Genomic DNA, 22399 nt, shown 5'->3' on the forward strand with positions numbered 1-22399 from the left:
ATCTTAACCCTTTCTGGGCGTTGCATATGTCCGCACAAGTGCTGTAAATGGGTATAACATTCAGGAATATATTAGCAACGTCAATTGCTTTAAAAGAAGTAAATTTTATGAAATGCTAGTAAAAAGTTTATGCCAATCAAATAATTTCCAACAGTCTTGCTAATAAAAAATGTTGCTCATAAAGTTATTATTAATGCACAATATGTCAACATGTAATTAAATTATTTATATGATTTTTTCTTAAAACACAAAATGGAAAAAAGTTCGTGAATGCATCATCATCAGCTACGGTAGCATCATCACTTTGTAGATGAATTTGTTTTTCTTTATGAAAAGGGAAAGTTAAGCATTTTTTTTTTTCGTTTTATTATTATTATTTTATTTTATATACGTTAACGCAATTAGCCCACTAACGTTGATGATGAGGCTTATGATGAGGAAACATGAAAAAAGTTTACAAATATGTTATAAAAACAAACGAAAAAGTCGACTTTGACCAACTCTTACAACTGCCCATACGTATGCATATCTTGATGCATACGCACATGAACACAATCTTGTGTAATTCAAACCTATATTTAAGTGAAGAGCAACATCGTTGTAAGCAACTTCGCCATGGAAGGCCTTCTTTAAAATTATAGTAATTTAGTGGACAAGTTTATGCCGAGTCATTTGTGTGTGTGTATAGGGAGTGCTATACATATATATATGTATACATGCATATAAACATACTTATCTGCTTCTCTTCTTGTCCTACATCAATCTATCGAGATCATGTTTACCTAAAAGAAAATAACAAACGTTTTCATCAATTTCTATACCCTTCACCCTCAGTATGAGGGCATTTTAGTTTCTTCAAAACGTCTGCAATCCGCAGAAAGAGGCTTCGAGGACCTTTGAAAGAGCTTGTATTCTTGATCAGCTTTGAATTGTGAATATTATCCAGGCATGCTTGGCTGCTTGCCTATATGTACGAAACATTCCACCGATCGTCATCGGCTACAAATTTTTCTAAAGATATTAGAAATTGTTGTTATTGCGGGTATTGAAAATGAGTCATATCGTTTAAAGGTCATGCCTACATAAGTTGGGAACGCCGTTGCTTTCTACGTTCTTTTTCGCCGTTATTCAAACTTAAACGATCCTAAACTAACTGTACAAAAAGGAAATAAACGGCCATTTCCATCCAACGCTATAGAGTATTATAGTTCATTTTTGTCCAAAAGTAAGTTAGGTAGTTGGCATAGGTGAACACAATTTGCTTTACTTTTTTTTCATTGACTAACGGCAGCTCATCATTTTACTCTTACGATCATCTCAGAAAGTAAACTTGATGCTTGATATGTTGAGTGTATAATAAAAAAAAAAAGGTATAAACAAAGTGCCGGGCGAAGTGACATTTTCAATATATAATCGATAATACTTCGTAATTTGCACCAGATATTTATCTTAGCATTAACAAAAGTCCCTTTGAAGCGATGATCAAAACTCATTTAAAGACGAATACAACTCACTTACTTGCCTCGAGAAGGCGGGCACTTTTGTGTAGGTCGAACAAGCGGAAATGGAATCAAGCTCTTTTACTACAGGTTTACCTATCAAAAAGTCGTTAAAATATACATAAAGAATTAAATCTTTTATTATCAGTCTTTAGGGTTTAATTCATTGAGTTGTACGTTTACTAAAAGCACATAAAAAAAAAACGTTTTTTTTTTTTGGTTTTAAAGCTAACATCGTTATCGTAATCATTAGTTGCTGCAACGTCATGGTGTTTACCACCGATCATGTACACACATTTACACTCGTATACATTGAAGCTTCGATGGTAGAATAACGTGCGGCTAGTTTTTGTGTTTTTCGAGAGATAAAAAGAAAAAAAAAGTGAAAGTCTATAAACTGAATTAGTTTATAAGATATTTATTACGAGATGCCATTGGAGAAAAAAATAACCTTAACCGCATATATTAATCAATTCAAAATACCACCGCTGGATGTGAAATTATGGATGGAAAATAAAAATGAAAATTAAGAGGAAAAAAAAATAAAAATAATAATGCGGTCTAGTGTAAATTATCGTGAAAGAGAAGAAGACGAAAACGAAAACGAAATATGTCGTCACAGTTTAAAAGAAACATCTCGTTGTTTAAGCAAAAGCTGCAGAACGAGAATGCAGATGAAAATCTTCATAACGATAATGCCGATGAAATAATAATGATAATAAAAATAATAATGATAATAATAACAACAACACCGCGATTGAGAAAACTTTCACCGAATCGGTTTCATTGAAAGCCGTTTAAATTCCTTAGTTAACAGCAAATCAATATATATTTATATATATATTTATATATATGTATGTCATTATAAATCCATGGATACGCGCGCGGGGCGATGTAGTAGTGGCAGTAGTGACTATGGTAGGCAGTAATGATGTGAATGAAATAACATTGAACTGGTTTTTGTCGCTTTCAACTTTAATTATGATTATGAAATTATAAAAGACCTAAGCCCGAAAGCCGGAAAAAGGTTATAACAAATCAACGGTTGCGAAAACGATAAAAAGAAATTCAGAAATTTTCGATTTTTTTCTCTCTCTCCCTCTACACAAACAGGACATCGCATGATAAGCCATAGTACCTGAAATATATCCGTTTACCTCACTAGATGTCCACAGCGTAGACAGCGCATGGAGTATTTTTTTTTTTTTTTTTTTATTATTATATAATAAATAAGTAAAAACTATTAATAAATAATTAAAATGAAGACAAATGCTTTTGTTGCATTAAATGCATTCTAAGTTTTTGGTTTGGTCTCACTTAATCTTGCGGCCACCCCCTGTACGCTAGGGGCTGAGAATTCCATATCCCAGTATCCGATTTGTTGTGCAATGTTTCACTTAAAACATTGATAATACCGCTGCTACTGCGTCGTCGTCGTCGTCGTCGATGATGATGACCGTCAGCTGTTAAATACTGAACGCTATGACTGGATTCATGGCCGTGGGACATTAGCGACTTCATGCCGATTATGCCGGCCAGTACAAGAGCTGTCATAGCAACACCTAAAGCTTTCATAGCTAAAGCGCCCACTCCACCTATACCCATAACAGCCATCATTTTTGAAAACATTACTGCCATCATCATCATTGCTCCTTGTCCTTTATCCTTTTTCCGGGCTTCTGCGGAATACACATTGAAAGGGAAAAATATAAATTCGTTCGCATCTTGATTAGTTGTCGCTTTTAGGCATCTGCGATGCCTAAGAAAGCTATATTCTCCCTAAGGCGCGTTTACGGTAAATGTGTTTACGTGTATTAGCGAATTAATTTTCCATCTATATCTAAGTATGTATGTAGCATTTGTAAGTGCGACATTATGTTTTCGGAGAAGACAGTTTTTCGGTAGCAACAAATGTTCGTAAAAAACATATCGATCAATAATTGGCGGGACGTGTTAATGACTTTGCAGCGCTGGGAAAATGGCATAAATGGATTGAATCGGACTCACTGCCATCACGTTTTGTCCATATCTTGACAGCGGCAGCTGTTATTCATTTGGGAATTGAAAACAAACGCACGCTCCGAGGCAGAAGCCTTTAATTCAAACGATGAGATGATTGTCGAAACGGAAGCATATTTTTTTTAATGGCTTCCCATAAAAAAAAGCAGGGGATGGTTGGAGAGGCGTCTCGGACGTGTTTCATTACCACTGAAGGTGACAATGTTGACCACAAAAACGAATTTTACCAAAAAAAGGAAAAAATACTTTTTCTTCCGAAATCTAAACTGGACTAAAACTCTGCTGATCCAGGTGCATATGATTGTATGACATCCAATGCACATTCTGTTGTTCATTAAATTTTAAAAGTCAATAGAAGTTTACCTATTATGTTACATTTATCGCTGCACAATCAGGCTAAGAAGACATTTTTAATTGCCTACTACACAACCATATGATTCTGGAGGAATTGTTTGCCTGAGAATTTTAAGTAGAAATTGCGAGGCATTTCTTAATCCACTGTGATGTTCAAGCATCGTTCTCGTCGTACGTCCACTGCAGTGTGCAGGACAAGAAATCTCGTCTAATCTAATCTAAGAGAATTCTAAATCCAAGGTCAGGAGGCACTCTGTAGGAATTTAGAATTTTTTAAATCAACGGACCTATTACCGCCTGTCACACACACATTAATTATGGTGTTGGACTGCGTGATAGAAAAACGATCGCTGCACTCAAGGTATCAATAGTATATCGGAAGTATCGCAGATGGAAATCAAGCTGGGGGCCAAGTGTTATGCTCCCGGAGAACATACAGGGAAACAGGATAACACTTGGCATTTTACCACGCAAGCACACATACATACATGTACCTCCTGGTTTTGCTCACATATATTTCTACGAATTATAAGCATTTGATTGGTAAAGAGCTAATATATTCCATGCAGTAAGTGGACAGTCTCTTCAGTCAGAGAAGATGTTATCCTCAGTACTACTTTATGCCGAATAATAACAACCATCGCATCGCAAATCATAAACAAAAGTTTACCTGAGGTACTTGCTGACGAGACTGAATCGTATTTGGCACGTGATCTCTGGCAAAACCATCTCACGAAATTGAATGCTTCAATGTCAGCAAGTAGTTCCGAAAATTTGATATTCAACTCATGCGTTCGCAGGTAAGCAGAAAAGCGGCCAACAAGTGTGTCGTCTTTATCGTTGACACCATTGTCGACATTGCCGGCATTGACATAATTTGTATTTATATCGTCCGTCGCATCCGTAGAGCTACGCGATGGTACAATTTCCAAGCCGCGTACAATGACGATTGGTTTGTTCGTTTTGTTAAGATTGTAGATGATGTTGCGCACGGCACGCATTCCACGGCAGTATAATGACATTTCTATCGAGCTTGCGCTGCACTCTGCCGTTCGATTAATCTTATCCCCCGTTGAGGTGGCTTCTGTGCAAGACATTAACACATGTATCGTTGTTAAAATGATCACAAAATAAGAACAATTCAACCGTGACATAGTAAAAGTAAAGCGAATTTTTTTTTTTTGATCGAATCAAGAATGCAGCAGCGGTTGATGTTATTGTTGTCGGATCTTGTTACAGTTTACAACTAGTTTCAAGCAGCAAGTGCATGACTTATTTTATACTCTTGTTAATGGACTAATTTCTATTTTCTTGGCAAATGCACAGAAATGAAAATGGCCACCTTTCCCTTTCCTTTAATTATTATTTGTAGCAATTTTCATTACCGGTAGAAATTGGTTGCTTTTGTTTCGATATCACTAGGCGTTTCGGTTGCATTGTTGTTCGCCTTTCTAACTCATAAGGCAAAAAATCTGCAAAACTATGCTGCTGTCACTATGCTTCACTTCAATTGAATTGTTTTACTGCTAGTGTTGCCACTGCTAGTGATTATGGCAATTGGGAGGAGGGGACTACGGCATGCTATTCGACATACATTGTATACCTACTTATTTCTCTAAAAATATAATCGTGTATGTGTAGACTTTAAAAATAATTTTCATGGTCAGTTGAATATGCAGCATAAAATGACTCAATTCACTTAAGTACAAAACATTTCAATGCATGTTCTCCATTATTTACAAATAAAAATTAAATGCGTTCATACATATATATATATATATATATATATATAAGGATGTATTTCACATAGCAAATCTCTCTTACCTCAGGAGTTATTTTACTTTTCAAATTAAATAAATTTCTAAATCTCTAGCAGAATTACGTTGAAACGCACCTGAGCGTGATTACCGATATAAGCACAAGAATGCTTCAGCTACTAATTGTGCGGAAAGTAGCAGAAGTATATCCATTAAATGAATGTCAGACTAGGCTAATGCCTAATGATTGCCGTTGAAAAAAGATAAATAGATTTTCAAGTTTACTTTCCATACCTTAAGTGCATGCATGTTCTCTGGAAGGCTGTTCTGCATTACAAACTTCGTCTGTAGAGAAATTTCTTGCCTGCTAAGAGTTCATCAAGGAGTCGCCTGAACAATTGTAATGAATTTCAATGTTTACAAACACAAACACCCTGACACACACCTATTTACATTTCATTGAGATAAGATAAGATAAGAAAAGGCAGCCTGGAAGTAAACCTCGCCACTTAATGTCCAATTAGGAACATAAGCGTTCGAATTTAACATTTAACTGCTGGGCATCTCTGTCTATCTGCTCACGCAGATAGTCTACACTGATTAGGATCGTTTACTAATGGATCGGTGTCGAGATTTAATTACCCCATTTATGAAGCCTTTGCAATAAATGAAGTGATTTAAGTCATCCATTTAATCATTTCATAACAATAATTTTTTCATTTGCGATCGCACTTGATCAATATCACCGCTTTCCGGCCATCTTTTAAAACAATTCTTCAACTTATAATAAAAATATGCTTGATGAGCATATTAAATCGAGAACAGAATTGATGTAAATAGATTTGGCTTTCATGCTGGGTAAATTGAAATTTCTCCAACGTTCACATTAAAGTTAACATTAAAAACTTAAATATACATACATATATCCACATATCGCTTTAACTTTTCATTTCTTTCCATGTTTTCATGATTAGCATGCTTCGATGTAAAGGTCGTTCACTTGACCAACAACAACATTTTCGTCATCATTACCATCATCATAATCATTATCGTAATTTTTTTTTATTTACCCATTATTGTAACTTTAGCGATAGTTTTTCATTTTCAATACTGAGTGAAAAGAGTTTTGCGTGTGTTCATGGAGGAGTTTGTTCTTCTTATCATTTCGTGGTAAGATGATAAATTTGCCGCCTAAATTGTTTGCTAGTTTGAAAAGTGCGCAGAGCGTCTAGAGCTGCAGAGAAAAAACTTTCGCTTTCCATTCAACACGCACTTGAAATAGTTATCGCCTCATTAATAGTGTTTTTTTTTTTTTTTTTTTTTCTTCATGTCAACCACTGAATGATGGAAGCATATTGAATTCGTCCTTATGTTTGTCGCGTACAGAAATACGCATCAGAGACATCGTAATCTATGTAGATACTGCATCCCATCGATGTCTGTTGTTGGTAGTCTAACAATCGTAAAAAGGTTGACGCTTTGCAAATGGTTGGTGATCAGTCAAGTTTCATCTGCAATGAATTCACGATCACCTCTAATGACCAGACCTTCTACTAAACAAACAACACGCAATGTAACGCACAAAGATTACAGATATATAGAAAAAATGATGCAAATAATTTCCAGAGACGATCACAATTAAAGAATTTTATCTGCATTTTTTTGTAGTTGAATTCTACATTTCCATTTTGATATTTGCTGTCCGAGACTTGTTTACTTGTATTAAGAATCGATACGTGTACTATATGGGAAGCAAAGCAAAATCGCGATGCAAAAATTTTCAAACGAACAGCGAAGGTGTTTTTGTGTTTGTAGCAACTATAAAAGTGGACGGACATGCAAACTCGATGCCCAAGTAAATGCATTTCTTGTTTGTGTGTGTAAGTCTTCAAAAAATCGAATATACATTGCCTGCATGTAGCATTCGAAACTAATTTTCTTTACGCACTTCACATATATATTACGCTAATTTATTAAATATAATAAGGAATTTTAAGTTTAAAATTACAAAACAAAGACGAAATTAATATATTCGGCGGAGGCGATCAGTGAAACTTAACCATAATATTTTTTTTTTTTTTCATATTTAAGTGCTTCATGCGTCTAACACGTTACGCATGATTAACAAGTACAAGAAATAACAATCGGCTTTGGTCGACTTTCGCACGTCGACCCACCCACCCATCCCAACAAATCACAGAAATACGTAAAGCATTCTATTATATATCATTCGTATAGCCCAGTGATAAGGTAGTGCCAAGAACGTGTCGGGGATCATTTTAGCGCTGAGTTTTAACAAATGCTCCCAAAGTATTTCTAGCGAGTTTAAGATCGATACCTCCTCCAGGTTGTAAGTTGAAGACAACGATATTTTAAGGCTTCGTTTTTTTTTTTTTTTTTTTTTTTTTTGTAGGTGCATTTACACCTTTTCTTGGCATGCCTTTGAGGTGATTATGGTCACATTCACACTTACTTCGCGTACTTTAACTGGGTGTGTGTGCGAGTATAAGCAAACTTTAAGTTTCTTTTTACAACCTGACATTGCCACGAAAGGCGGACATGATTCAATTAAAGCAGAATCTCACTCTGTAATTGTTACATCTTGGGATATCGCACAAAGACATGGCAGAGCGAACGTACTTTCTCGTTTAGTGTTTGATACACAAGCTTTATAACTTTGCATAATAACATATCGAACAGTACTAGCAAGTAGTACTTTTTTGTCGACAATTTTGCTTCCATTCAATATCGCTTTGATACATGCTGCTTGCCTAGCTATTATGTTTTATTTCATTTCAAAAACTTCATCTAAACTGTAGAAGCGTTCTGAAAGCAAATGATGCGAATTTTCGAACGCTTTAAAGTCAACGCCTAAATGTGGGCTTTAAAAAACATTTCGTACATTCCTTAAAGCCATTGTTTGCGATGGTGTTTAGTTGCAAGTTTGATCACTAAACATTGGTTAGAATCATTTATAGATAAACTACGATTATCTACTCTTTCCTCATACTAAAATTTAAGACTTAACATCCCCTCCATTCATTGTGTTCACTATTCATTGCTTCATTTACGGCAACATCTCTCTTGCAACTTGTGCTTACCGCAGCCAACATTCACAGGCTACCACAGATATTGATAACATCTTTGACATGAGATGTGAAACATTAGAGAGAATGTTTTGCAGTCGATTCCAATACTAAGAAGAAATATGCTGCGGCCTACGTTGAAGTAAATCGTTAGAATTGCTTTACTGGGTGAAAGAACTTTTCATAGCAAATTTAAGTTTCTACTGCTATTATTCTGTTGCTTATGCTTTGCTCCCTCCACCAAGAACAGGCGTAATTTCAAGCTTCAGGCTTTTCTCAATTTATGTGGAAACAAATAACACTTATTGCTGCTTCGCTCTTCTAAATATTGATAGCTAAAGTAGCTTTTATAGAATTTTTATTTAAAAGATCATGCAATTTTTTTCGATACACATACACAAGTTTGTATACAAGTAAACAAGAGCATTCAATAGTCCATTTAGTCGAAATATGTTCTACTCTATGTAGATACTCAACCATGTCGAGGCGTGGCAAATTATGGTTTGATTGTGTGCAAGATCCAAGCGGTGTATTTGTCAACCTTGGTGTACACGCTAGGGAAATCCTCTAAACCACAATTTTTGGAACCAAATGAAACGATACCCGCTAATATATAAACTGTAGTTGATCTGCTTGAGAGCAAACAAAAAAAGAAAGAATAATCATTCCTTTATGTACTTGTTCTTAAAAAAATTAAACGAGTACGCACTTTTTGACCGTTTGTGTCGTAATCAACGGGCCACCAGAATCGCCCTGACAAGAATCGCTACCTCCGTCTCCAACAGCACAAATTTGCGAATCCGTCAAGGTAACATACTTCCTTCGGTAAAATCGCTTACATCTTTCGGCACCAACTCCAACCACGGAAGCTTTCATTTTAATTGTATTTTCTTTCGAGTTTTCATCTCGACCCCAGCCTATAACAGCCATTCTTGTTCCGTCGTATGTAATTTTATTGCTTTCAGCACTTCGAGGTAAGCATATCGGACTTATAAAATCATTATATCTAATGTTGCGTTCTAGACGTAAGAGACCGATATCGTTGATTGAATTTTTTGAATTCGGTTTATATAGGGGATGAGGTACAGCATGCTCGATCATTACAATAATATGTTTAGGAGCACAAAAAGCTTCACCATATGCATTTAAAATACAATCTGGATTTGTGCTGGTATCCCATTCACCCAGACGAACGCTGCTTAAACCCAAGTCTAAATGACTTTCCAGACAATGTGCGGCCGTAATGACATAACGGTGATTAATTAAAGATCCCACACAAAGATGACGCTTTTCTTTGGCTATATTTTTCGTAATGAAGGCATTTAAAGCAAAAAACTGTCCATATACAAATTCACATCCTTACCGTTAGTGTATTCAAGCAAAGCCATCCAAGGGTACTCTTTTAAATAAGCCTTCTCGCCATGAGTTATACGAGCAATGAGACTTTTCGATTGAGTGCACTCCGCAAAGCGAGGCAGAAGTTCTTCTCCATACCTTCGATAAGATGGTTTCTTAGCAGAGGCAAAATGCAACCAAAAGGGTTTAGATACCGCGTCTTTAGTTAGTTGAGCAACCTCATGCTCGTGTATGTCCGGCTTGACGAAACCTGTAAAATTTATTTCAAATTATTTATGGTCTAGTTACTTAGCTAATGTACATATTAGAGCTTGTGCGCCAGTTTTCTGAATTTACAAAAGGAATACTTACGAGCCGCTTCCAAATTATTTAAATGAGCTCCTTCTGTGCAGACCTTGAAACAAATAAAGGATAATGCAATAAATTTCAACATATCTTCTGACGGCTTCAAGCACAATACTAATCCTCTTTCGCTATCGTTTACTTCTATTTAAATTAAACGAATTTTATACCTGTTGGCCGCTTCAAAAAATAAATGCAATTATTGGGAAAGCTAAAGTGCTTTGCTTTTCTTGCAATCCTTCCCTTATTTTGTGCTGTTCTCATGAAAATGTGCTCGTTGTGTGTAACGTTCTTTAAAGTGGTTTTCCCGCCTAAACATTTAGTCAATGAATTAACTTCTATTTGCTGTCGTTTTTGACTTTTTCTTTTTTTTTTCTTATTACAGAAGCTGTACACATCACCGTAAATGTTGTTTTCATGTTTTCATGGTAACTTCATGTAGTAGTCATCTATACACTTACAAGACTTGGTAAGTTATGTCACACTTTCTATTATTGAGCTTAACGATAATCATTTTTAAATAATGAATCAGTAGCAAAGCAAGATGTCCTGAAACCTCGATTGGATATCTTAGCTTCTTCGGTTCGGTAAATTTGCTTTTTAACTTTTTCCATTAGTGTGTTTTTACGGCATGCTACTAATACGATTAGGTGCATGTCCTGCACTGGATAATTTCGTGAACTCATCATCAAACGCATTGTAACAGAGCTTCTTTCAAGAGAGTAGTTTGTTGTTTTTAGTTCGACGTATTTATCCTTAGTTTTAGAGCAGCTTTGGAGAGAGAAGAAGATCTAAAATCCAAGTGGAGTAAAAAAAATCGATTAAATTAAGAGGAAAATTAAATATCTGTTCGTCTACATTATTATCTTTCTGTTCTCATAAATTCCGTGATTAAATAAAACTTTTATTTTCTGACCGTTTTCTTTTGTTTATTTGCTTGAGTCATCGCATAAACGAAATAACATTATTAACAACAAATGTTATACAAATATTTCAATCGCATTTTTCGCAATTAACACTATAACGGGCACAAATTGTTATTCGTCTTCAGTGTTTATAGCGAACGGATCCTCATGTCACTTTATTATGTCAGTTAAGTCGAATACTGGGCGCTTTATGCTCATGACCGTGAAATTTCAAAATACACGGGACGAGAAGATTCACTTACCTAAAATATTTTATTTGCGTTTCATTGTTTATCCGCCTGTTACTAGCTAAAAATGTATACCGAGATGGAGCATCTGTCGAATATCTTGTAAAAGTTTACGATGGATTTTTGTACATCTCCTTCCCCATCTTTTGGTTTGTTTAGAAGTACGGGAGACCGCTGGGAGAACAACAAACGTAAATCTCTTCATTATCTACCTATAGCTTGAAAGGTTTCTTAACCTGCACTAGCATTGTGGACAAACATTTGAAGCAATGATTAAAAATAGAGTGAAACGTACAGCCTAAACACAGGTACGACTTACAGTGCTAAAGAATAGTTTGTCTAAGGGATAACCTGTTTTAGTATTGCCACTAAGCTGCCACACCTATATCTTTCATTACCTGCGATACATTAGTAACTGATTACGTTGCCTAGAAACAGGGTTTTACAGGCTACAAGGTAAGCAATGCACTCTTTATATATTATTGGCAGGAGAATGGTTTAAGGATCTTGAGTGGAAGATATGTTTTGAAGAAAAATCAGGCAAGAAAACGTAGACAAAGATAAGATTGAACGCTATTAGGGTTTTTTTTATCACAAAATAGATCAGAATTTAAAGGTAAAAAGTATAATTTCAATCATCGTTCAACGTTAAAGATTTAACTACAACTTAATGATTGGTTTAACCTCCCATTGAAAGCCGAGAACGATGAGTGTGCAACACCTGAGCAATGCGTGTACGTTAACAAAACCTTGTGTAGAAGATAGTCCGAAAAATGGAAAGGACAATGTCATCAAAATTTAGAGCAAGAAATTTTGATGCCTTATCATTATTCAGCACTTTACAAAATGCTATATAAACTAGAAGTTGTTTGCGCGAAAATTTGTATGGAAGGGGCTTAAAAAATGATTCCATGGCATTCAAAGTTTCGGCTTTCATTAGAAAGTGCCAATTTTCTTTTTTGTTCCGTGATTCCTTCTTATAATGGAATGAGTTTTTTAAAGTAGCAAACGGTTTCGAAAGCGAAAAATGTTCGTTGTTTTGAACACGATTACTCGGTAGGCTCCGGCATGTTAGTGTTGTAAATTTCAAGCAGGTAAATAGAGAGAGAAAGAGAGAGAGAAAGACTTAGATTGATATAATAGAAAGTAGTCCTACCTCAAACGATTGTGGCTTGTTCCATGCACCCCCGCACAAGCAACAGACACTGGATATCAACGATGTAAACGGAATATTCATTAGAGTTTATTCTTAAAGATACCCGGCGCAACAATGAATATATAATCTGATGTGATGATTTGAAGAAGAAGTCCAGCTACCAACGCGTGTACATTTCAATTATATGTTCTCTGAAATGCAAGCGGTATTAAAATGCATGAATAAATAACAGCATATTTATTATTATATTATTTTGCTGTGCGTGCAGTTCAATAAACTGTATAGCGCGTACATGTGTATAGGCAACCGCAGAGTGGCGGGCAGCCATAGTAAATGTAGATGAAAGAAAATTTCTCTATCTATCTATCTATCTATCTCTCGGTGTTAATGAAGCCATTATAAATATAGAAAAGTACCGACACTTAAAGAAATGTGTAATTGGAGTATTCAGTTAAGACCTTATATTACATATAGATATTCTGATAATATAATAGTGCCTCAGTGTGCTCAACATAATGCACGTATGCATGTAATTTCCTCTTCTATGTATATGTAGAGCAATTGGACGCACAGAATTCACATATATAATGAGATAAATAAAAACATACGCATGTAAATTTAAGCAACTTTGCATAAAGCACAAACGCACTTACTATGAAAATGAATTAATTATTAACAACAATGTTTTTCGCATTCATGGAACATAATCAATTTCTGCTGAAAACATATGTCATAAAGCACATGTTTTATTTACCTTGTTTTCACGTAATTGATTTATTGACTGTCATCTGTGTGACTTCATCGACTAAAAGTGTTTTAAAAATTCAACAAGACAGTCAGATTATGCAAAATATTTATAAAAAATGCAATTTAAAAATGAATTCATTTTTAAAAACACGAGTACATTGATGTCTTGTTTAAGTAAGTAAACATATACAATTATACATTTATGTACATAATCAGTTTTCTAATTCGCCGATTAGTGTTAAGTGGAAAATGCTGTTTCTTATAATTTATTAGAAAATATTCTTTCTTTGCTTTGTTGCAAAATTACTTTCTTGTCTGATCGTAAACACTATCATTACTTGATGATAACAGATTATTATACGAGAGTTTGCACTCATCGCGGTACGAGGTGGGTGCAGTCACTTGGTTTTTCAATCCAATTGACGAAACACTAATCAAATAAATGTGTTTTTGATTAGACTGAGATCTGCAGAATCGTTCATCTTAACGTGGTATTCTCTACTAACGTACCCGTTAATAACACAAATATGATTTTCTATTTATTTCATTTGTAAATCTTATCTTATCTTCATTTTCAATCCGTTTGAGTTTTCATGAAAGTTCTATCGAACAGCAAAAACAGTTCTCAAAACACAGGCCCGCCCCCGCCCCCCCCTCACCCCCAACCCACTCAGTAATCATCTGTAAAGAGAGAGAACAGTGGTTGAAATTGGGCGAAATCACTTGCCCTGTCAGTTACTATTAATATAGCCACCTAAGTAAATAGCTAGAAAACAAATCTACCGCACTTGAGAGGTGAACACACAACCTTCGAGTTGATCCTTTGCCTACTCGGCCACTTAAGCGGATTTGACGTTTATAACCGTAAATAGTTTGTAAATAAATGTTAACTAAAATTGCCAACTAATGTATACCATAATTTCGGACAAAGGATTTATATGCTTTGCATTGGCGATTGGAAAAACTATTCCTTTAGAGTTTTCTTGCATTTCGGCACTTAACGAGCATAATTTTCTTATCGGACTTTTTCGTTGCACCTAAATCAATTAAATTTTTCGATTATCTAAATATCTTCAAATAGTTTTCTTTTTTTTTTTTGCAAATTTTATTTTTCCAATGATTGCATTTTTTGTTATATTTTTTTTTTTTTCGTTTTTCTTTTGTGCTCACTAGACCAACATTTTCGAAGAAAGAAACAAAAAAAAGAAAAAAAAAAAAAAAGAAAGAAAAACAATTTAAAATATTAAATTAATATTAAATATTCATTTACTGTGAGCATGCGATGTTGTTTCTTCTCAACTACTACGATATCGTCATTATTGTCGGTAGAGGAGTAATTGCTACAATGGTTAACTAACAGCACGCATTTCGTGAGGATTTCTGATTGCTGAGCCCAACTCGAAGTGCATAGTAACACATAAACGCACATACATGTTAACATATTAATCTTGAACGATATTATTTTTATATACCAATGTGTAAATAATCCGTTTGAAAAAAGAAAAGTGTAATTTAATGCGGAGCGTAACGCTGATGTCGGTTGCTGACGGTGGGAGCGTTGTGGGGGGAGGGGGAGGGCATTACTGAAATTTGAGTTTGCTTTCGTTTGATCGTAAAAAGAAAGAAATAAACCCAGATTTTTTTTTTTTTTTTTTGCGTTCATTTAATAATTACAACATGAAAATTTATATGAGTGCGAGTTCTCTGCTAACACGTTTATTGCGTTGCAAGATAGTTTTTTTTTTTTTTTTTTTTTTTTTACATTTTTCTTCTAATCTTTTGTTTTCAATTTAGTGGTAAAGGCAATAAAACTCTGCTACAAGTTTACCCAGATAATTAGTCGACATTGAACCACAGAGTGAGTAGAATACTGGCAGTGCATACGTACGCGTACGCGTTTCATATCTCAAACTGGACATCCACGTCCAGGATTTATCGCAAAGTAAATATTTGGAGAAGTAGAGAGAACTATTCCTTTTATGAGTGCTTATAAAATAAGTAGATAGTGTGAGTGTTCTGTTGTGTAAGGTTACACTTCAAGTGTAGAATATGTTAAATCGCATGAAAACCATCCTAATGTATCTTTTGACGTTGCTGTTGTTGCTAGCCGGTCTGCAGCTTCAAATGATCTCTGCAGAAATAAGTTCACATTCAAAAGCATACGGTATAAATAGTTTACAAAAGCACAATCGACACCACCAACAACACCAACATGATAGCGGACTGTCTACGGACTCTTCCGCTACTTTAACTAAGTCTTCGATTCCCTCCTCCGCTAGCATTGTAAACACAGATTTTGTAAATAAAATGTCATGGACATGCATTAATAATGCCAGTTGCCTGTATACGCTGGCCAGCAGTCTGCTGAGTTCGTATCGGCGGGGAGAGGCGGTTCGACTAGGCTTATTTGATGTAGTGAAATTGCCGCCACCGAACTACAAAACCAAAGCCAAATGGTCAACTAACACAGCAACAGGTCGCAGTCTATCAACATTTGTGGATTTCATCAGCGGCAATGCTATCCGTATACCTGTTGGACCAGTTATGTTCAGTGTGCAACGAGCCGAAGATGATGCCGATTATATAGAAATCGCTCTACTGAAAAAAGCCACCATGAGTCAAGGTAGTTAATGATTGGCTTACAAATACCTGTTTTGTATATAGAATAAGAGCAAGTGAAACCGAACCCAAGTGGAATACAGAGGCAATTTTTTTTAGCATTCCGCTGACATTTTGGACATTAAATGTCCAAAAAAGGAAACATTCTTAACTGAATGTCATAGGGAAAGACATCAGTAAAACCAGTCAGAATGAAGTCAGATTACTATTTCCTCTGGTGCATCGTGGACGGCATGTGAAGCGATATAGAATTATATGTAAAGATGTCAAAATTGTCCCCCCCCAACGAAGTGTAATGCATATCTGGCATAGGTATATGTTTTCGAATAAAATTTTACGCATAACGAATTGTAATCTTGCGGTTTCCTCAAACACGTTTCACTGGATCTATGGAGATAAAAGTAAATGCATCCCATTATCTCTCTATTGTTTGCTTATTGGCATCCTAACAGCCGCAAATGTTGAGAAGGGAATACGGAATTTATTACACATTGTGTACGCATTGCGAACAATTCCATGGAACGGGGGCCACTTTTCTTTCAAAGTGGGAAAGCAAAATAAGTTTGCTTGGGCGGATAAAATATATAATTTTCGTAAGTCCACAGTAAATGGCAAACTTCACTACGCTACCGATTACTATAAATGATTTGAGGCTTTGTTATGGATAGTTATAGTTTTTAAATCTTTACTGAGCGGCTTTTTTTTTTTGTTGTGGTAAAGAAAGTTTGTACGGACCGCTTTGGAAATGCTTTTCAGAGACTTTCAAAAAAACAGAACGACTTCAAAATTCATACTATTGATGGATAACGACGTAAAATCCTTTCTGGTGAGGAGTCTTTGACATTTAGGTGTAACGTATTAAAAAGAAAAACGTATATAGAAAACAAAGTTAGATTCGGATCGCTTTGAAAGGGCTTTCTTTCAGTCGTCTCCCTTCATATTAGCAAGAAATAAAGCGACTATTGCAAGTTGTAAAGAACCCACTTTGCTTGGGTACGTCCGACAGCCGTATATGACAGAGATATGATTTTTTTAATTCGTTCGTATTATTAAGTAATTGAGCGTAAATCCATTGTATGACTGCTTGCTGAAATTGGGTAAGCGGGTAGATAGATAAGGAAATATTCACTTGTAATTAATGAGCATATGCGACATACATTCATTACTTAATACTTTCGGAATTTATAGCACGTTTGGGTGGCGACATTGGTGGTGGTGGTGGTGGTGGCGGCGGCGGCGGCGGCGGAGGTGGATTTTTGAAGAAAAGTAAAAGCAAGGACGAAGATAAAAAAGAAATGCAAATGTATATACCATTGTATCTGGCCGCCACCACATTTGGCTGGACGATGCTGGCAGTCAAAGCTGTCAGTGTATTAACGCTAAAGGCATTGACTCTCTCGAAAATCGCATTCGTAGTGGCTGCTTTAGTGCTCATTAAGAAACTAATGGACAACACATCCGATAAGTAAGCGTTGCGAAATTCCATTTTTAATGACATTGACAGGAAGAAAGACAAAAAAAAAAAAAAAAAAAAAGATAAGAAAAGAAAAGAAACAAGCACACAATTATGTATTAATTTACAGAATGGTGTACCATTATCCCGAACATGCGCCGTACATGATGCCTTACAGTATGGATTATAGCATGCATTCGATGCCTGCCGCCCCTGTTGAGATGGCTACGGCGGACATGTATTCAGCGGGCATGCCAATGCACGCTGCCGTTTCATCTTTGGGAAATCCTGGTGTTCAAGGTCATCCTGGCTTAGAGCATTTCTCCGCCGAGAGTAGCTTACATCCAATAAGTACTGACGTACACAATAATACACAAGTTTTAGCCGCTTTAAATGCTGTCGGACTGGGCCAACCAGCCGTTAAACGTACAGACTCATTGCTAGGCAGAAGTAAGTATTGATATTTATTAATATCACGCAAAGCGCTGGTGTATAGTTACATTTTTTGTTTTTTGCTCAGGAAGAAAAGTTGTGCCATTTAATATTTTAAAGTATTTTCCGATGTTGAGTCAGTTAGATTATAACGATGTTTATGGGAGAATTGCAGCAGCAGCTGCTGCTGACGTTGTATTAGAAGAACGTAAGCAATTGTTATGGGATGAAGACGAAGACGAGCAGGGCGACGACGATATATTTTATGAAGAAGAAAATTTTGAGGACTCTCTGCAATTCTTGGGGATAAATAAACGAAAAAAAAAAAAATTATTTTAAATTTGGATTTTTCCTTACTCGCAAACAAGAGAATGAGAAGTAGTACGTCAACCTCTTTCACACTAACGATGATGGCGTTAAAAGAGCTCAATTTTTCTAAAATCATGGTGATAAACACCGACCTATGTTTGTTGAAAATGATACTAATCTTGAAAAAGGATGCACTTGGCCCATAGAAACGACGAAAACCAATTTCCAAAATAAGTAAAATCTCTATTGTCGGACAAGGCCGTTTATTGAATACCCTACAAAGCTTCATGTGCTGCAAATGTTCATTTATTTGGAAAGTAGGCCTTGTTTCCATGTAAAGACATATTTTTCATAGGAAAAGGCCAAAAGGTGGACGCACGTCTCCAAATTTAGTAAAAGTAATTCTTTTTTCTCAAAAATTGCATTATCCTTTACCTCTTGTCGTTACAAAGTGTGAAAAACTAGACTTTGTTAGCTGACTCTCCGAAAGAGAGCTACATGGCCATATTGTGGACCAGCATTGATCATCAATTAGACCTTTTTGATATATAAAGGTTAACTCTTCTTTGTAACGGTTATATGGTAGTGTCTTCAAAAAAATGGCGTTATATAAAGTGTGATCGAGTCCATACCAGTTCTGATAGGATTGATCAAAAACATGTCCACGCATTGCAAATTTCGTCAAAAAACTCTTCAAACTGTCGACATATAGATAGAACTTAAGAAGACATTTTCTCATCTTTCCTTGCCCGAAAATTGCTATGTTTTCCTACTTTCTTGGTTCAAAAATTTCTAAAAAGTAAATCAAGTGTCATCACAATACATTATTTCATAGCTCGTGGTTCTTCCCTGCGGAGCGGTAATGCTTACCGAACGGTGATGGTTGCTTTAGAGAAACTGAAATTAAAAGAAGTTTACAGTTGATTCAATAAAAAACTTGGTAGTGCCTCTTCCCAATCCTATAATTTCTGATCAAAGAAATATATATGCTTTTCATAACAAATTTTTGAATTTAACGTATGCTCGCCATCAGGCCGTCAGGTCATCGGCCGGTGCTTTCGAATCAATCTACGACTGTGAACACTACAGTTTCAAGTGTAGACAGCTTGTAACGCATGCTATCGTTCATGAAGTTCACAGCATAACCGCCCTACGTGAGATGTTGTACGATATTTTGCAATTAAGTTATTTTAGAGCGTTCTGGGTAGTTGTTTAATCACTTGGTGAAGTCATGGCTGCCTACATGGCACTCTTGCTCCTCCATTGCCCAATTATCATTCATATTTCCGCCATCTTCTGGCATAGTCATGTTGTGTGACCAAATGTCCAGAATGAACGCGATTACTCCATCTTTAGGATAAAGTATTTTGCGGGTAAAGAACATTGCTGTCCTTTTACAAAACGAGGTGTAAAACGCGCTTGCTTTAGTTTTCCCGTGATGTTAAATAAATATTGGCATTAAAGAGAAAATCGTGAGGTGAACATTTCGCATTTCTTGTACTATGGACGGGTAGTTTGGTGTGTGATAGTAACAGGAAAGTAAATCCACGTCCAAAAATGCCAGCATAGATGACATTATACGCAATTAAGAGATATAAAGGGGCAGAGTTGAGTTTCATGCGCATTGTCAGTGGTAAGGACGAATATCGATTTATATACACATTTGATAAATGTCTTATTATAGTATATACAAAATGTACACTTTTCTCGACTTAGCTTTCGTGCTTTGTTACTCTACTCTAGCGACAAAAGTTTTTCTTCTATTTCGAGATCTTAAGGATACTAGAACTTGAAGCGAATCTTAAATAAACTGCTTTTCGTCTTTTATATAATTTATTTATTTTTTTTAAAGCCACCGCTGCCCGAAGACCAATAATTTATAATTATTTAAATCCGTATAAAACATGAGAAGCCGAAGGAAGAGGAAAAAGGACATACCGGGCCAATAATAAAAAAAAAAAAAATCAGTCAACAGTTTTAATAGTTTTTAGTGATAATTTTACCAAATAAGCGAAACGAACATCAATGGGAAAAGCCAAAAAAAAACATTATTTATTTATTTATTTATTTAGTTTAATTACAACCTAGAAGAAATGCGCACACTTTTAAACTTTAAACGAGTAGAAACCGAAATCTTTGAAAAAGAGATAGAGAGATAGAGAGGCACAAGCAAGCAAAATGTGCTAAAAACAAAAAAAAAAAGAAGAAAATCCGTATATAAAATAAAGAATACGAATTTTTTAACAAAGAAATTATTTTTAATATTTATTTCGTTTTCTAAATAAATAACTAACACTATAATAAATTATTATGAACAATTAAATCTAAATAAATAACAAATTTTTTTTTTTTTTTCCTATCTTACAATAGAAGATTTTATAACTTACGTTCTTGGAAAGAAAAGACATAATTAAGAGTTTTTTTTAGTATCACAGCAGAAAAAAGTTAAAAAAGAAGGAAAATTAAAAATATTTATATAAATATATATATATATATATATGTAGATGTATGTTATGCATGCATGTATGTATGTGAAAACCTAAACCGCTTTGTTTAACGCATCAGAAGAAATTTACGATTTTTGTTAGTGTAGAGATATTCATAACAACAATAAAAACAATAATTTAATTAGTTTAATTGAAATTTGAGAAAGGAATCGAAGAAAAAGTATTTGAAAATATTTTTTGATTTAAAAACCTATTCAATGTGTGTGTGTCCGTTTGCGCAAAGGATTCATATTACAATGTTTGTGGCTTTTGTGCAGCAAAAGCCAAATCTTGAGCCTCTTGCGCCAGTAGATGGCCTGGTACGTCAGCCATACCTTCAATGAAGCCATCCAGGGCTCGAGCCCAGCCTGAACTGTAACTGTCGTGATGTGGCACTTCAACAACATGTTTCTTTTGCGATAACAATTTCTTTAAGGCTATAATCACCGATAGCAGCAAAGCGATTTTGGAGACAATCAAAGCTTTGCCAGCCAATAGGAAAAGACCCTTCAATATGATTGCGCCTACTAAACCGGCCTTGCCAGCCATTAAGACTAGTAATGGTAGTATGTTTTTCGATTTGCCACGTCCCTCTTCTAACGCCTCTATCGGACTCACCGATACGCCAAGATTAAGATTACCCTTTGGCTCGCTGGAAACTACAAAGTCCGCATTGTCACTGAATTTGTAGCGTAACGTTCGCGAACGTAGGAATTTCCATAATTTATTAGCCACAATTAAGCCTAACGTCTCATCATCCGAATCTATGGAGCGTGCTAGCAGCAAATCATCTTCGGGATCATCTGGTATCTCTGACACATCTCTGCTTAGAATATTCGAAATGAAACGAAAAGAATTTTACATGAAATTGTTTTCTCTCTCACCTGTTTTGCGTTACTTTTATCTTGTCGTTGATGTCTATTGACGATTTCTTAAATATTCGATTCATATAGACAATCAACTTGAGCATCATACACGAATGATTGTCTCGTTGACTGCATTTGGTATTTAGCTTTCTAAGGAAACTCTCCTCCAATTGATTCCGATTGATTGCGGGTATCTGCAAACAATAAATCATTGGTAACAAAGAAATTAAAGGAAAAACTTGTTTCTGCGCGCGCGCAGTCGACTCGTAATAACATGAATTTTTTCGTAGTCCGATATAAGAAACATCACTCTTCACAAAGATATTATTTGCAGTTTGCGAAAACTTAAATTCAAAGCAAATAAGTAATTAGCTTGAATTGGCCTCTGTCTAATCTTATGCGTGGGCTACAACAATTGAAGAGACAATCGCTCTTCGGCTCATTATTACGGAAAAGGAGATTAAATGTTATTAGAGGGAGAGACAGATAGAGAGTGCCAGAGAGAGATTGTATATGTTTGCAAATGATTTCATGGTTACTTCCTTCTTCTTTAGAACTATCTATTAGAGCCATTATTATTACCATTAGTTTAGCCCGAGAAATAAATTCCAAGACTAAAGTCTTAGACCACGGGCATCTAAGGCCATCGGCTTAGAAGTAATTTTCGCTATTCTATATAGATTTTAATTTTAATTTGAAAAAGGTCTTCTTTCTTATTCTTTTACTATAACTTATACATCTATTTCGTAATTAAATTTGTCTATA

General features: G+C 35.4%; 4 protein-coding genes across 4 annotated transcripts in view; 1 reads left to right on the forward strand and 3 right to left on the reverse strand.

The window, feature by feature from the left end:
- The window catches only part of LOC119634641, a 23732-nt gene extending 3296 nt beyond the window's left edge, over nt 1-20436 (forward strand). The window contains exons 2-6 of the mRNA XM_038028904.1: nt 10799-10882; nt 15264-16092; nt 17277-17553; nt 17672-17991; nt 20135-20436. Coding sequence (XP_037884832.1) covers nt 15519-16092; nt 17277-17553; nt 17672-17991; nt 20135-20190 — 1227 coding nt within the window. The 5' untranslated portion in view covers nt 10799-10882; nt 15264-15518 and the 3' untranslated portion in view covers nt 20191-20436. The remainder of the gene's footprint in view (nt 1-10798; nt 10883-15263; nt 16093-17276; nt 17554-17671; nt 17992-20134) is intronic.
- On the reverse strand, nt 2817-4969 carry LOC119634578. Its single transcript, XM_038028818.1, has 2 exons — nt 4543-4969; nt 2817-3178 (listed from the first exon to the last, which is right to left on the reverse strand). Exons 1-2 carry the CDS (start codon nt 4967-4969, stop codon nt 2817-2819), a joined length of 789 nt encoding a protein of 262 aa, XP_037884746.1.
- On the reverse strand, nt 9212-14902 carry LOC119634579 (serine protease easter-like). Its single transcript, XM_038028820.1, has 5 exons — nt 14828-14902; nt 10423-10465; nt 10079-10321; nt 9421-10013; nt 9212-9334 (listed from the first exon to the last, which is right to left on the reverse strand). Exons 1-5 carry the CDS (start codon nt 14900-14902, stop codon nt 9212-9214), a joined length of 1077 nt encoding a protein of 358 aa, XP_037884748.1.
- Nucleotides 20437-20778: 342 nt separating the features above from the next.
- The window catches only part of LOC119634580, a 3181-nt gene continuing 1560 nt past the window's right edge, over nt 20779-22399 (reverse strand). Inside the window, exons 2-3 of the mRNA XM_038028821.1 lie at nt 21653-21828; nt 20779-21591 (exon numbers count right to left, since the gene is read on the reverse strand). Coding sequence (XP_037884749.1) covers nt 21021-21591; nt 21653-21828 — 747 coding nt within the window. The 3' untranslated portion in view covers nt 20779-21020. The remainder of the gene's footprint in view (nt 21592-21652; nt 21829-22399) is intronic.

The sequence above is a fragment of the Glossina fuscipes genome, unplaced genomic scaffold (assembly GCF_014805625.2).
Source record: "Glossina fuscipes isolate IAEA_lab_2018 unplaced genomic scaffold, Yale_Gfus_2 3, whole genome shotgun sequence".
In the NCBI taxonomy this organism is placed as follows: domain Eukaryota; kingdom Metazoa; phylum Arthropoda; class Insecta; order Diptera; family Glossinidae; genus Glossina; species Glossina fuscipes.